Source organism: Ceratosolen solmsi, unplaced genomic scaffold (assembly GCF_000503995.2).
Source record: "Ceratosolen solmsi marchali unplaced genomic scaffold, CerSol_1.0 scaffold14, whole genome shotgun sequence".
In the NCBI taxonomy this organism is placed as follows: Eukaryota; Metazoa; Arthropoda; class Insecta; order Hymenoptera; family Agaonidae; genus Ceratosolen; species Ceratosolen solmsi.
In genome coordinates this window covers 1,314,756-1,332,200 of record NW_011948420.1, presented here as the reverse complement: position 1 = coordinate 1,332,200, position 17,445 = coordinate 1,314,756, and the positions used below count along the sequence as shown (strand labels likewise).

Sequence of the window (17,445 nt, the reverse complement as noted above, 5' to 3'; positions counted from 1 at the left end):
CAGGGCTGCAATCGAATAGAATTCTCATATAAAAGTGCGTGCACATGTATGGATATGTATGCGTGCACACCTTTGTCTTGCTTCGAGGCTCTTTGGCGCGCATAACACGAGTTATGGGCTTTGTACGGTCTCTTTTTTTAGTACCTTAGGTATGTGGCAATGCGGAGCGCTATCCTTTTCTCTGTTACTCGCTATACATTGATTAAGGCTTGGCGACCGCGCAAGACCGTCACTTTTCATCGTTGCAATCATATTGTAACTCTTAAATAGTGACTGGAAAATTATTATTAATGAATTTCTTAAAGTAAACTAATCAGGTTAACTTAACTTAACAACTTAAGTAAACTAGTCAGGTATTCATTTAAAATATTAAACATCAAATAGCAGGGTACACGATGCGTTTTAAAGATATACTACATACATATTTATCAGCAATATTAAAAAAAAGATAATTAAAAGAAAAATAAAGATATAATGAAGATCAGATTTTGCTGAAAGCAGCGTCATCTTCGCACATTTTGATTACATTATTACCGATAACTTCGACACCCTATAAGCATTGGTTTATTACACACGAAGTACGGAGTTGAAAATTATAAATTACAGTTAAGTCGAGGTTGATCGTAACAATTAACAACCAATAAACTATATTCGAATTTGTTGACGATGATTGAAAAAATGAACAGGAATGGACGGACAAACGCTGGATAGGTTTGATATTGTTCCTATTCCGTGTTCCCGCAGTTAAATTTTGAGCGTCTTGATTCTGGTTTGTGCTGTGAAGAATCAAAAGAGACAAGCGGGCGCACGCACCGTAAAGAGGGAACTGGCTACTGGCCAGAGAAAGTGCGCGCGGCGAGACAGTAGCCGCCGACATTGTAGTACTAAAGAGAGATAAAAAAAGAAGTCATTTTCGGTGCCGACGGTTATGGGGCAATGGAGCTAACCGAGCTAATCGAGAGCAGCATCGACTTTCCCTGCCTATCCGGCATCCTCGGCTGCCTAATGTTATCAGTCATCTACGTCGGCAGCCTCTACGTTTGGCGCTCACCCCTCGACAGGTACAGTTGGCTAGCTTCTTTACTCTATTTTCGTTAGTTGCTCCGCAATGCATTCATTCTCGTCTTTTAGCTATATATATGTCAATTTATCTTTCTATTTATATGTCTATCTTTCTACTTACCTACCTACCTACCTATCTACAAATGTACCTATCTACCAACTTATCTACTTATTTACCTACTCACCTTCCTACATACCTACATAACTATCTACCAATGTACTTACCAACATATCTACCTACATACCTATCTAGCTACCAATATACGCCTACCTATCTATTTGACAATGTACTTACCTACTTACCTATCTACCTATGAACTTACCTTACTACCTACCTATCTACCAATGTATCTACCTACTTACCCACCTTCCTGTCACCTACCTAACTATCTACCAATGTACCTACCTACCTGCCTATCTACCTACGTACTTACCCACCTTCCTATCACCTACCTAACTATCTGCCAATTTACTTCTCTCTCTCTCTCTCTCTCTCTCTCTCTCTCTCTTCGCTTGACTTATGCATCATGTAACGATTTAATTATTCTTTATTTCGAGTAATCGATGCGATTTATTTATTGTTATGAAAAAGATTTAATTCTTTTATACCAAAATTCAATTATATCTCACGTAGAAGTTTTGATAAAAACAAACATATCAGGACAAAGAAGTTGCTTTCCTGCCAATTCTAGGAATCTCTTAGTCCTAACTGTAACGAATGTAATAAATTATTTCATTCAATTTTAAATCAAGTAGAATTGACTGATTGTCAAACCATAGCATAGTTCTAGTTTCGTTTTCAATTCTTCTCACTTTCTCTTTACTTAATGCATGTACTTATGACACTTGACACTGTTTCCACACTACAATTTGCACGAAGATATATTTTAGACTATTATGAATTATTTATTCTGCAGTGCTGACATTAAAATTAATTGACACTTAGTAAATGTACCACCATGAAGCTTAAAAAACAACAAAGTATTCTTACTTTTGAAACATTAGTGAATATCAAAACGTTTTTATTTCAGATTGTCGTATCAGATTTATTAGAATAAATGTCATTATTTTATTATACATGTTTCTAACATGCTTAGAATAGATTAAGTTACTTGGTAATTAATTTTATCCGCGAGTGAAAATTTACCAATGATTTTAGTAATTAATTTTTTAAATTAATTTTTAAAATATTGTCGAAGTTTTCTTATGAACTGTTATTTTTTAATTATTTGTTAAATACTCAGAAATTCTGTCAATGAATAACGTAAAATTCATAGTATAATATACTACATTTAGGAGACTGACATTCTTTTACTATCGATTAATAGAATTTCTCATGTGTTTGTCTCTTATATTGTTTTCCTATTTTTTTTTGCTCATCACTTCATCATATATTTTTTTGCAATAATTACTTAAAGAACGTTTTAAAAAACGATAATTTTTTACGAAAAGATTCTATATTTTTTTCTTCACTCCTATTCAATTTTTTGAGTACTGTTATTTCGAGATGTAATATTTTATTTCTATTAAATCTTGATTCTTATTTTATGAACCTCAAAGAATATAACTTTTAGAATTACTATTAATCATAGTTACTTGTTTTTTTTTATAAGAAATCTGATTGTTACACTTTATGTATTTAAATGAATGATCAAATTTGAAATTTTCATTTACTGCTTATAATAAAACTACTAAAAATATCGACAAAAAATATATTAAAATAAAGTATTTGTTGAATGAAATTTATTTTTAATTAATTATTTTATTTAATTAATAATTCATTAATTATTTAATTAAATTAATTAATTAATAATAATATTAATTATATATGATGTTTAAAAATTAATTTAAGCTTGCATTATAAAATAAGTGTTGGAAATGTAAGTTTTGTATTTTTTAATTTTTTACTTTAAAGCAAAGTAACTTGAAGATAGTTAATTTTAATTTTATAAGCGATAAAGATTATTATAATTTTTTATATGATGAAACATTATAAATGTTGTTTTATATAAAAATACGATAATTTCATGCATTTTATAAATAGTGTACTAAAATACAATTTCTATTTAATTACTTATAATCAATATTTTGTCAAATTTATTATTAACAATTTAGTTCTTTATTAATTTTATTACAGATCATTAATGCACTTGATGAATATAATGTAAAAATATAATATAGAACTTGCAATAAAACTTGTTCATTTTATTAATTTACGTACTACATTCTTAGATCATTTTTTCTAAGATAAATAAACTTTCTGAGTAGACTAAATAATAAAAAATATATTTGTCTATATTACGAAATTAACAAATTAATATTTTAAACTATTACTTAATCGAAGAAAATCAAATATGTATTATTTTTTCATCTAAATATAAGGTATTATAATTTTAAATATGCTCGAAGTTCACGTTATTTAATTAAAAATTTTATTATAAACTCAATAAATTATATCTTAATAAATGAAACAAACTGTAATCATTAAAAATTATTTCCAATAATTAATTTTTATTTCAAGTTACTGATTTATTTTTAATTTACTATTTTCATATAATTTCATATTATTATAATTTTTAGAGATCATCCCAGTGTAATAAAAAGACGATTCTTTAGTGTTTTTGTAATGACACTGTTCTCTCCATTGTCACTGTATTTTGGAATTAATGAGAAATTTTATGAAGGAGTAAGTTTAAATAATTGTTATAAAGTTAATTTAGTTAAATTATTATTTTTATATCTTAAAATTTATATTTATTTCAAATATTTATATCAAAAGTAGATTTTTAGATAAAATCTCATTGCTATTATAATTTCATTGACAATTATACTTTTGTATTCTAGGCGACTTTGTGGGAGTTATTAGGTATAAGGTGGCCTGGAATAATTCAAGCAATTATCATACCTTTGTGTCTTACCATGGTTCTGTTTTTGGGCCCACTTTATATGCAAGGACTCAATGGACTATGGAGACTTTACGTTGGTAAGTTACTTTTGGTTTTATACATTCATTAAAAATTACAAAATTTAATTAATTATTTTCTCTAATATACGAACATAAAAATCTATAATATATAATGTAATATGTAATATACTATATTAAAATATTCCCACAAAATAAATCACATTTTATGAATATATGAGTTTATATGTGAGTAGTATATATTAGTGTATATATATATATAAGAGTAAATATGAGATTAAGATGTTTATAATTGATGAAATGTTTAATTAAATGGATAAATCTAATATTTTTAAACATTTTTTCTCATTTAACAGGTTAAACTTATTTGTTTGTTTTTTTTGCACAACCAAATGTGATTTATTTGAAATATTATTTTCTTTGTAGAAATTTAATTTATTTTTTATACACTTTCTTCTTCATTATTTCACATAGAACCAACGTACTGGCTAGGTAGCGCTAAAACATTAGTTTGGTGGAGAAATCAAATTATTGCACCTCTTTCTGAAGAATGGACATTCAGAGCCTGCATGTTGCCATTACTTCTACAATGTTTCGCACCATCTACTGCCATTTTTATATGTCCGCTTTTTTTCGGAGTTGCTCATTTTCACCACCTTGTTGAAAATACAAGGAGGGGGATGGACTTTAAAACAGCCTTATTGAAATCATGTACGATGCGAACTAATAATATTTTTAATTAAAAATTGTTACCTGTACTACGTAATAAATTGAATGTTGTTTGAATACAATTTAAATTTCTTAAATGTATGTATATGCTTATAAATATATATATATATATATATATATTTAATATATTGTAGTAAGTTAGATATCTAGCAGGATTTAAAAATGTATTATATTAATTAACTATAAATATATAATTTTTTATATTCTTTATAAATTTCTTTATTTTAATTGTTTTTAGGTTTCCAATTTGCCTACACAACAGTGTTTGGAGCATATGCTGCATTTTTATTTGCTAAAACAGGTATATCATTAAAAATTATATCAACATTTTATTATTAATTGAACAATTCAAATTATTGATGTTATTACAAATAATAAAATAGATTCATTAAAAATTTTTAGGTCATTTTGCAGCCCCATTCACAGCTCATTCATTTTGCAATCACATGGGATTTCCCGACCTATCAGAAGTAGTTGCTTATGAGGATTCTTTGGAAAGAGCTAAATTATTGTTATTATTCGTAATCGGACTCGCAGCATGGTGCTTTTTATTAACACCTATGACAAATCCCAGTTGGTTCAATAATACTTTGTTTTGGCAAAAACACATTACTGCATAATTCAAGACCTTGCATATCGCTTTTCTCTTTTTTATAAAGTGAAAAGTTAAAATTTTTGCATTATTACTTAATAAGAATTTTTTAAGTTAGCTTGTAACTAGTTTATTGTATTCATTTCTCTTGTAGAACATTGTAAAAAATTGACAGTACAAGAATTATAGTTTACAAACTATTTATCAAAAAGTATTAATTTGAGAATTACTTGATAAGAAAAATTATTAGATTAGAAGTTTAACACCATTGTGCCTCGACTGAAAAATAAATAAAACGTGTGTATTCACAATTTTAATAATGTGCATATAAATATTAATATTATAAAATATTGTTAGTCTTATTAAATGTTCTTATTCTTTTTATTAATAACGTACATTTACACGCTTAGTAAAGCGTATATATTTACTGAAATACTAGTCTATTAAAATTATATTTGTAATTAATAAATATGTTTTTGGTTAATAGCCAAATAATAAATAAAATTTATATAAAATTCGCAATGTACTAGGTATTAAAAAAGTCGATTCATTTAATGTCTTTACGTTATTAATTATTGTATTCGACTATATCATTTACAATGAAATTATTTAATCCTGAAATTCTTATATTATTGGTTTAGATCACAGTAAAAAGTATTGTTATTACAATACGATTTTATAAAGCTCAACCTTATTCAAATACAACAATTTTTTTAATTTCTTGACAAATCGGTACCTATTTTTTATCGTAAATTAACAATTGTGATAGTTACTATAAATGTCACAAACTTCATCAAACCTATATTCCTATGTACAAATTAAATTTTAGAAAATAAATGCAAATGTATAAATTTATGACTTAGTGATGAGTTAAGATTGATTTGGTCCTATTGATGAGTTTTGTGATTGATTTAGAAATAAGACATTACTAGCTTTTATTTTCGGTCCGGACATAATCAAGGATGGAGATGGGCTAATGGATGGTGTTGAACAATGACTGTTACTCAAATCACATTGGTCTAGTAACTTCCATAATTCTTCTGGTGTTGGACCTCCAGAAAATTCTTTGGCTGTAAGAAAAATGATTAATAATTAGTATTTATTAGTTAATTAACGTTGATATTGAATATTTTAATATTTACATTAATTAATATAAATGTTTAAAGAAAATGTATGAATTAGCAAATTTTTATATATTATGTTATAGGATTTTATTATTAGTTCTATTCTATAGTCAGGTTTAGTTTATGTAAATCAGTTTAACATAATTTATGTTAAAAACATTTATTAATTTAGTTGGTATGGATATTATTTTTAAATTTTTAGTTAATTGTAGGTAAAAAATTGCCTATTAATTAATTTTCTATTTAACAATATTTATATAAAATTGAATAAGTAATGGCAAAAGATAATACAAATAATAAAAAAATTGTAAAAATTTTATTTAATTCTTAGTTCTGTATAATTATTAAAATTTAAAAAATGAATTATGCTTCATTTAAATTATTTATTTAATGTCTTTACGTTATTAATTATTGTATTTGACTATCACATTTACAATGAAATTATTTAATCCTGAAATTCTTATAATATTATTGGTTTAGATCACAGTAAAAAGTATTGTTATTACAATACGATTTTATAAAGCTCAACCTTATTCAAACATAACAATCTTTTTAATTCCTTGACAAATTGGTACCTATTTTTTTATCGTAAATTAACAATTGTGATAGTTACTATAAATGTGACAAACTTTAAATTAAAGAATATTTTCAAATATTCAAAAGAAAATTTAAATAAATACATTATATCTTGGTAAGAATAAAATAATTAATTTACAAAAACTTTATTACTATTCTATTATATTTAATTTTTGAAGTTAATAATTTTACCTGATAAAACATTAAAAAATGCATTCAGTGCTGTTGTCAGATCCCACATCTGAATGGCACCGTTGGAGTGTCCTGTAAATATAAAGCGCCTCGGTCTTGAGCCCATGCGACTCGATCCATCACATTCATGTACACAAAATGACGTGATGACGCTTCCATCTACCGAACGTATTACGCAAACGCGTTTACCGTTAGATGCCAATCTTACAAATAGTTGATCTGTCTCTGGTACAACTTTTTGTACAAATACTTGCACATCGTCTTGCTCACCAAACGGTCCTACATAACAAGCGATTTAATTGAAATTCATAAATATTTTTTATAATCGTATTTAATGATAATAGTAAGAATAAAAAAAACTTAATTAAAAATTTTTAAAATATAATATTATTTCTTAAATAATACTGTAATAAATATAAGAGTGAACTTTTTTTAAAAATGAATTTAAAAAATACTAAGTATAACAAAAATTATTTTGAAAATAGTTGTATATTATTTATCATATTTAATGTATTCCATACAATGACACTTTATCATATATTAAAAGTATATTATAGTAACACTGTGAGAATAATTAACTTTCTAAAAAGTATTTTATGTTTATGTTTTTTATATTTTATAATTTTCTATATATTATAAGATTATTTTTAAACCATTGTACAATGTTATATCTAATTAATAACAAGTTTTTTATTGAACGAATCGACTATTTTTTAAGTGTTCTTAATTGTTTTTTTAATATTTTATATTTAAAAAATAATTTAAAATTTTATTCAATTATTTTTTAGACATCATATTATATAATAAACTATATTATTCATAAGTTGTTTAAATTTAATTAAAAATGAATATCTGTAATTAATTGAAATTAATTTTTTTAACATTCATAGTCTAAATATAGAGTATAAAAACTGTATTATAAAGAACAATTACATAGTTAATCTAATATTAAAAGAAATTTTCTTATCTTTTACCAAAATCATTTCCTGCGTTATAGCTAATACATGGTTCAATAGCATCAAGGGAAACAATTTTGAAACTGGCTTCAGGCGTTGAACCGGGTTGAGTAGAGATCATACCTCTAAATCGCGTAACAGCCCAAGTCCTGACATGATTATATTCAGAGCAAACTGATACCAAATAATTTTCTGACAAAGTAACCTAAAATTTAATGTTTGATATAAACTTATATAAATATATTAGAAGAATATACGTAGAAATTATATATAAGTAGAAATTAAACTAGTAATTAAACTCGTTTACTTTTGTCACGCTGCTTTGATGCACAGTAAAAGTTTGAAAAAGCTGAGGTCCATGTCCAACTGTTTCTGGATGCTGTACAATGACACGTACACTTCCTGATTTTGTACCATAAGCTATTTCAATCCAATTTCCACAAAGACCTAAAATTAAAAGTGTAATATGAAAATTTTATATCAAAAAGGAATTTGTAACAATTTAAATAATGTTTAAGTTTTATTATTCATGCAGATGCAATTTTATTAAAATGTACTTTACAATAATGACATGCAAATCCACAAAATACAATAAATGTTCATGCAATATAGTAGTAAATGTGTCTAGATGTATGTAAAGAATATGTACTTAATTTCTAAGAAAAAAAGATTATACATATTAAATACTGCTTTTTCCAAATTATATTAGTAGTATACAACTAAAACTTCATTTCAATTTATTCAATACATCTAAAATTTATGTTTCACTAAAACTTATAAATATATAATAAAATATTAAGATATTAAATTATTTATCCAAAAATTTTAAAGATAAATTAATATAATAATGAATAAATAAGATTTTTTAATTATTCATATTTCTATACTAGTACAACTGGATGCACAGCAAGAACACAATAGAATTTTTAAGATTGTTAAATGAAGGTATTTAAAGATAGTTTTAGTAACAATAAATATTATTAATATTATTATATTATTGTTTTTAAAATTAACAAATACATATATATATGGAAGAAAATTATCTCAATGAGGAAAGGGCACATTTACTACTATGAATATAAATGAAATAACAATAAGAGATGTACAATAGTATTGTGATAAATGATGTATTTATATATTATACAAGTACTGTAATATTGAATTTGGAACGGTATGACCCATACTTGCCTTGTGCTATGTATCCAGTTGTATGGTATTGATTCATGAAGCAAAGAATATTATGGTAAGTAGTTGAAATGGTAAATATTCTAATTAAATAATTAACAAATCACTATAGAAAATTTCAGAAAGTATTACATAATTTTTTATATGTTTAAGAAAAACACTGTTTAAAAAATAATTGCTAATTTATTTTACATAAACAAAAAAGGCATTTTAATAAATTCTCAAACTGTTTTATAAATTAAAAATATAAATATAAAATATTTAAATAAATCAATTAAGATATTTTAATATAAGCAATCAATGAAAATATACTTTAATACCTATAAATTATTATTTTACAATGACACTCTTTAAATGAATAAAACTTACTTGTTTTTGGTGTTAAGTAAACTGATATCGCTGTTATTGGATCTTGGCTGGGATCTCTGTACAACTGTGTAACAAGCAGATCATTATCCTTCATTCTAAGGGGAAACTTTTGCATATCTACATAAAATATATAAATATATTTTATTATATTTTATTATATAAAAAGTATATTAATATTATCGATCTTATAAGGTATTTAAAATTTATAAAACTTATTTTTTTAAATCATATTAATAACCATAACTTACCAATGTAATTAATAGATCCATTATTGCATCCAAATAATAAAAATGACCCTGCAGTATCAAAGGATGAAATTGATACAACGTCTTGAATTTGCCAGTGATGTGTCATTGCATGCCAAACTCCAATTTTTCCCGTCGGTGATAATGCAACTAATTGACTTCCAATAAAAAATAAATATTCGACACGCACATTTAAATTGAAAGTACCAATATTCTTTGTCTTTATACCATTTACAGTGACACACCATAATCTTACTTGACTACCATAAGAGATAGCAACCATTTTTCCTTCTGTGCCTATTCCCATTTTGGCATTTATTGCAACTCGCTCGATTACAGATTCAATATATGGACTAGTGAAATCATGCAGCCAGCCACATGAATCCATTAATCGATAACATGTGATGAAATGTGCATATGCTACAGCTATTGAATTGTGATGGGCTTTTATGATTTGAACTCGTAGAGGGTCTGCCCAACCCAAAACTAAACAAATAAGATATTATTTATAGATTTCGTTCACATATGAATAAAAATAAAAATAGTATAATGTTTTACCATTTTGTGTACTAAATACTAATCCAATGTCATTTTTAAATAATTTATTTAAATCTGCTGAACTATTTCTAACATGTCTAAGATCAAGTGATGTTGTGCGAGAATGTAGAGATCCCCTTTGTAGAGTTCTTTGATCTAGAAAAATAACTAATTATGTATGAGACATATAATACAATAAATATTGATATTTTATTTAAAGTAGTTTATTAGAAGTAAATTATAAGCATTATTAATACGGTTACATATATACTTATATAATAGTAACGTTTTTAAATAAACTAAAATAAATAAATAAATAAATAAATAAACTTAAATAAATAGATATAATGTATTTATTAATAATGCTACTAAAACGTATTTTTTTACCTTTTGGTGTTAGAATAATTTGAATTTAGAAAACATTAATGAATAATTCAAAAGTATTGTTCAAAATTTATGTAGCTAACTTTTATTTACACATTGATCATGATTAAAAAAAAATATTAAAATTTAATTAATAGTTATAAATTCAATTACTTATACATTCTTTTTAATATTTTCATACAACCAGCAGTACTAATATATGATTTTGTAAAAAAATTTAAATCATAATAAAAATAAAATTGCAAAGTAAAACGGAATGTATTTATTAATTTATTATTGATTATTTATTTTATATGAATGCTTATATTATGCTATAAATTTTTCAAAATATTTTTAACAAATTAATTACAAATTTATTAGTAATTATACGATATAATTGGATAAAAATAATATTTAACAGTAAAAAGTTAATGAACTTTTTAAGATAATGAATAATTTACTATTAGGATTTGAAGCTTGAGCAGGAGAATTAAAATTAGCTACAGGTTGAGAGGATACTGGCATTTCAATTCTAGGGGGAGATGTTGAGGTAGAACTAAGTGGTCTACCATGAATTGATACATCGCTTATAGTTGCAGATACACTTAGTGGTTCTTGCAATGGAATATCTAAAAAATAGAAATCAATTTATGGTAAAGTAAATTATACTAAAATTGAAATTTTTTTAGTCAATAATAGTTAATCTTACTGGGATGTGGTAAATAACCATAAAATAAAACATCTCCACATGAAGACTGAGATAAATCTTCACACAGCATCAGTCTTTTAACTAATGGAGTTATCCCATAATATTCTGATTCATGCCTTAATGTACGAAGATTTACATTTTTTAAATCGATATCTTTCGTTCGTAAATAATTGAGAATAATTGAAAAAATCTTTGGATCTCTGTCAATAAACAGTGCTCCACTTTCATCTTTTCTACTTGCAATACGATTACTTAATAATGCAGTAAAAAATGAGTCAGGAATCCATGATAAAGTTTGACGAGAAGTAGAAAATCTAAAATACAAAATTAATATATTTTTTTTTTAAAAGAGTTGGCATCATTTGTCTTCTTCTACATAAATATGAATTATTGTAGAGAAATTTTATGTTCCATATATATGGAATAAAACAAGAAATGAATATAAAAGGAAATAAATTTTAATTATCTGTTGATATAAAACCGTTATTTACAGAAGCGAATATCTTAAAAAAGACAACCCATACCAAAATATTTTGATTATATTTTTTAATCATATTTTAATAATTTCAGACATTTAAGTTTAATATATTATTAGCTTAGAACTATAAAAATATTACTCTTTGAAATTATAAATTTGAACACAATAAGCGTTTAAAAAATCTATTTATTTATTTTTGAAAATTACTCTACATTTATATTGTACTTTACAATGTACGATTATTTATTACTTATAATTTACTCCATATGTAATAATCTATACTAAATATACAATAACATTGATACAATTGTATTATTTAATATAATAATCTTGTTTCTTACATATGGGTTCTATAGCATTAAAATTAAAATTTGATATTACTAATTTATAATAATTAAATTTCTTTTAAATTAGAACTTATGTTTATTGATATTAAAAAAATTTATTTTAAATATTTTCTACATATTATATTGATATGTAAAAAATTTAATTTCATCTATATTGGAATCATTTATATATAAAGTTAATAATATTTACAAAATTTTAACAATATTTCAATAATAACTATTATTTAATTTATTATAAATTATTAATATGTTTTATAAAATTTTCTAAAACCATTCAAGGGTAGAATTAATATAAAACTAAATATAAGGATTTGAAGAAAAATATTTACAAATTGAATAAATCCTTATTAATAAAAAATTTAAATAATTATTTAAATTTCATTAATTCATACAGTGAAATTAATGATAATGTCTGAGCCAAATGAAATGATACAGAATAATTTCGTACACTTACAAATACTCTAATTTTATTGTTAATAAAATGTAACATTAGAACACATATTGGTTTATCAGAACAATATAACCAAGTAATACTATGTAACAAAAAATGGAACGGAAAGCCTAAAAAATCTATAATTTAAATAATCATATTAATAAAATATACAGATGCATTAGTTTGTATTTAAGTGTTTCTACGATCTTATAAATATATTGAATTTTTCGGTTACCTCGTTCCTCCAACATTTAGATGCACGATTTCACTCATACCCATAAAATAGGAATATGCTATAAACCAGCAAGCAAATCTGGTTAATAATAATAGTCGTGAGATTTCGCTTTTTATAAGGTTTTATTCTTTATTCTCATCGCTGTACCATTTGAAATCAATTTTACAACCGTTATATTTACGAACTATTCTTTACCTTCAATACAAGTAATCGCTTTTGAGTCTCGTGCGCAACTAAGTTAGCGCATTTAATATTGACTATCTTCACAAAGAAGAGAGAATGTAGGAGCCACACAATGGTATGGAGATAGATAGATTTTCTCAAGCAAAGAGGAAAAATTAAATGCCGGAGAAACACAAAGAAAAGAAAGAGAGAAGAAGGTAAAAAGAGGAACTGTCAGTTTTAATAAAGTACACAGAACAGCAAATCGAAAAAATGTAATTAGAAATAAAGGAAGAGATTCTAATATTTAAAAAATTGACGGTTTAAATCAATTTATTTTTATAGAACGAAAAACACTTTTAAAAATTACTTTTAACAGCATAATAATGATTTTTAATTTCTTTATACACTTATTATATTTTATTTTGAAATGATTTGTCGTATTTCACCCTATCACTTTCAATCTTTTCAAATTCAAACTAATTTTTACACTATATTGTAAAACCAAAGAAAATTACAAGACTAATTTATATTTTGCCTATTTACAATTATCATTTATAATTATTATTTATTATTATTTATTAACATAAAATCAAGTTTAGTTTCTGCAAAGAGAATAATAGTCTATTTCATAATTATAATGATATTTAATTTTTTATACGTAATCTTCTATAATTACTTGTCTTATAAATTATTCAAAAGTATATAATAATTAAAATTTATGTATAATTGCTACATTAGTTAGGTTTTCCATTATTTATAATATTTTTTTCAATGAAATGCAAAGCCTATTATTATAATATATATACATTAGTAATTTCAATTACATTTTAAATATACTATTTTCTAGTTTTTGTTTAGCTTAATTTTTTAAAAGTATTAGATATTGTTAAATTATTGAATAGTTTAATAATGTATATACAAATAATTACTAATTTATTGAATATTCTTTATATAATAATTAATTAATATATACGTAAAGCAAAGAAACTAAAATGTAACAAAATTATATTGCGCATAGAAAAAGTGACTATAATAATTAAATAAAAATAATTTTTTATTTACATAGAATTGTGAACTATTATTTAAATTAATTTTTTTAATTTATTAAGTCTGATTATATTACATTTCAATATAAAATTTAAGCATTTAGAATATACTATAACATTAACAAGTATGTTTTAATTTATATTAGAAAATATGCGTAATTATTTATATAATAAAATGAACTTCAATGAAAATAACTTGATTAATAAAAGTATTTAAAGATTTAACTGGATAAAAGATTTTTTTTAATATTTCAATTTTATCATAAAGAAATGATTAATTATTATTTAGCTTTTAATATATGGAAATATATTGTTTCAACAATCAAAAATGTAAATTTCTTCGTTTAATACTAATTTTATCCATCATGTCATATTCTATAATTTTATTTAAGATTGTGTTTTATTTATTATTGTTATCATTGTTCAGCTGAACATATGGTGATTAATAAAGTTTATTTTATCAAATGAATACAATGAATAAACAATATTTAGATTATACTACGTTAAACAAATTGTCATTTATAATCTATACATAGCCATTAATACAAGCGATTAATTGTTTCCATAAGAAATTAATGCACTTAGATAAATCTATTTTTCATGAATTTTAAATATAAAATAACCGCGAGTACTTTTATGACGTTTTGTTATGGTCTGTATAATTTAGTTTGTTCTTTATCTTATCGATATAATAACAACTATCAATTAATTCAATTATTGTTTCCGAAAGTTTTCATCAAAATACATTTCAGGAAAACTGTAAAAGTTTAAACTCTATTTGGAACTTGAAGACAATTAAAGAATTAAATAATAGTTTTTTTACACTGTCTAATGTGGAAATGTGGAAGAAATCGAAACACAATTATAAGAGAATACATTATAATATTTCTATTGCAAGTAACAACTTCCTTGAATAAATAAACTACGAATCCAATGAAATATTGAAACCGATTATATGGATAATCATCTTGATGCTTCATTTTTACTAAATACATTTCATTTATTTTAACGAGTATTTTTTTTCTAATATACTTAAATTAACTTACAATTATAAATGAAAATCATTGAAAATATATAATTATGTAATAATTAATTAACTATTCAATTATTAATTTAATTTAATAACGAAAATTAATAATTTATTTAACAGTAAATCTTTCATAAATATTAAATATAAAAAACTAACTTTTTAAAATTAGAGTCTATTAATCAAATAATAATTAAAATATTGCGTTTTACATAATCATGAATTTCAAATTTTCTTATAATATATTATTTAAAATTTTTTTAATTTTATAAAATCTTACTTAGATATTTTCATAATTAAGCCGTAATAAATAGAAGATTATAAAAATCAAATATACCGAATAAGAAAAATCTATTTTACCATGCTGCATAATAATTGTATAATTAAATATGTACATATAAATAAATCATTTTCTTGAGATTAATAATAATTCTAACAACTCAAAAAATACATAAATTATAATTATTCATAAATCGTATATACTATTTACTTTATATTATTTATAACTACTGAAATTAATTTTCGTAAGTATTATATATACAAATATTTATATCGCATATCTTACATAATATTGTAGGTAATTATGGAATAAATATATATAGTAAATACCATTGAATAAATATACGTTATATGTACAAAAATAAATGGAATATAGTAAAGAATTTAATAATTTAATGTAGCCAATGATGGTGTCTTGCTGCATAATTGCCTGCTGGCTCAAACGTAGCTATTCATACGATATACTGTATTTTCGTAGTATTTTAAGTAAAATATTGTTATCTTTCTCTGCTAATTTTTATACTGTCATTTTTATTATTTTATTTAATAATCAAAACTAGCCTCTTATGGGGTAAAATATGAATGAGACAATCGAATGTTTTGTACTAGCGTATGTTATCAGTATGGCATTGTTGTATGTTATTACTTTTACTATCCATTAAAAGAATACATTATATATTATTTAAAATATGAAATGCGATTGGATCGTCAGCAGTAGAGGAGAAAATACTAATAAAAAATGTGTATTATCATTCAAATCTGTTAAATTTTTTATTAGTAGCATTTACATAACTGGCTGTGCTTTCGTCATGTCGAGTTTAAGTTTGTATTATATTTGCAATAAATTTTAATTATTGTTGCTATATCTTACATAGTAAATAATAAGAGATATTTAGAAGACAATCAGGTCTATTATTAAAAGCACGGGAAGTTTTGTTGATATTATTATAAAATATTAAATATATTTTTATTTCATACAGTAAAAAATTCTTAATTTTTTAAATATTTTAAGCTTTTTATATCGATAAGCAGTCGTAATAACATAAAAATTTTAATATTATATTTAGAATATTAATTAAATAGTAAATACCCTAAATCAAGTGGAAAAATATAATATAAACATTATATATTTACAAAACTGATCTACGATTTATATAAATCAAAATAATGATTTTTTTAGAATAGTAATTCTTATCGATCTGTAATGCAACGATTTATTAAATAAAATAAAATTAATTTTGTGCATATTAAAAAATATTTTATCTATGTAAGCATTGAAAAATTTTAAATAAAATTAATTTTATATAAATGTAATGCTTCTCTTTACAATTAATTTCAAATTTCATATAAAAAATGTATTAATTTCTTTATTATAAAACAATTTTCTTTAAAAGGAAGTTCAAAGTAGATGTTTTATCATTTCATTCTTAATATTTCATTGATAATACGATTTGGCGAAAATATGTGTGCTTTACTTTATCAACTCCATTGTCTGTATTATTATAGTATGTATAACAATTTCTGGTTGTACGACTATAGTCGTCTTACAACAATGCATGGATCTCCATATGTATAGTATGCAATAGTGCATGAAATTACCAACAATATATTTATCATACGTATAACAAAATATGATATATATAAAATATAACATACTATATGACGTATACTAAATATTTAAAAATTTAATTAATTACTAGTTTTACATTTTATTAACAAATTTATAATATTACTGTCGGAATATAATTTTTGATTGACGGTTGATAAAAATTGCTATTATAATAAATAATTTTTAATGTACATTATATAATCTTATATAAAATATATAGGTGATATGTAAAGTTATTATAGTAAAATTTAAATTTATATATTG

General features: G+C 23.4%; 2 protein-coding genes across 3 annotated transcripts; one reads left to right on the top strand and one right to left on the bottom strand.

Annotated features, from left to right (window-relative positions):
- The first annotated feature begins 905 nt into the window (after positions 1–905).
- Positions 906–5,578, top strand: Sras (Ras converting CAAX endopeptidase Sras). Its single transcript, XM_011497923.1, has 6 exons — positions 906–1,061; positions 3,643–3,748; positions 3,907–4,045; positions 4,460–4,696; positions 4,953–5,015; positions 5,117–5,578. The coding sequence occupies exons 1-6, from the start codon at positions 937–939 to the stop codon at positions 5,332–5,334; spliced, it is 888 nt and encodes a 295-aa protein (XP_011496225.1). The 5' UTR covers positions 906–936; the 3' UTR covers positions 5,335–5,578.
- Positions 5,579–5,829: 251 nt separating this feature from the next.
- On the bottom strand, positions 5,830–13,294 carry LOC105360905 (BTB/POZ domain-containing protein KCTD3). 2 transcript variants are annotated; one of them, XM_011497921.1, is made up of 11 exons: positions 13,056–13,294; positions 11,563–11,876; positions 11,315–11,482; positions 10,638–10,646; positions 9,957–10,421; positions 9,709–9,825; positions 9,343–9,348; positions 8,462–8,601; positions 8,173–8,359; positions 7,199–7,477; positions 5,830–6,376 (listed from the first exon to the last, which is right to left on the bottom strand). In XM_011497921.1, the coding sequence occupies exons 1-11, from the start codon at positions 13,097–13,099 to the stop codon at positions 6,177–6,179; spliced, it is 1,929 nt and encodes a 642-aa protein (XP_011496223.1). In that variant the 5' UTR covers positions 13,100–13,294; the 3' UTR covers positions 5,830–6,176. The 2 variants fall into 2 exon arrangements, with proteins under 2 accessions (XP_011496223.1, XP_011496224.1); XM_011497922.1 differs by lacking the exon at positions 9,343–9,348.
- Between the last annotated feature and the right edge of the window lie 4,151 nt (positions 13,295–17,445).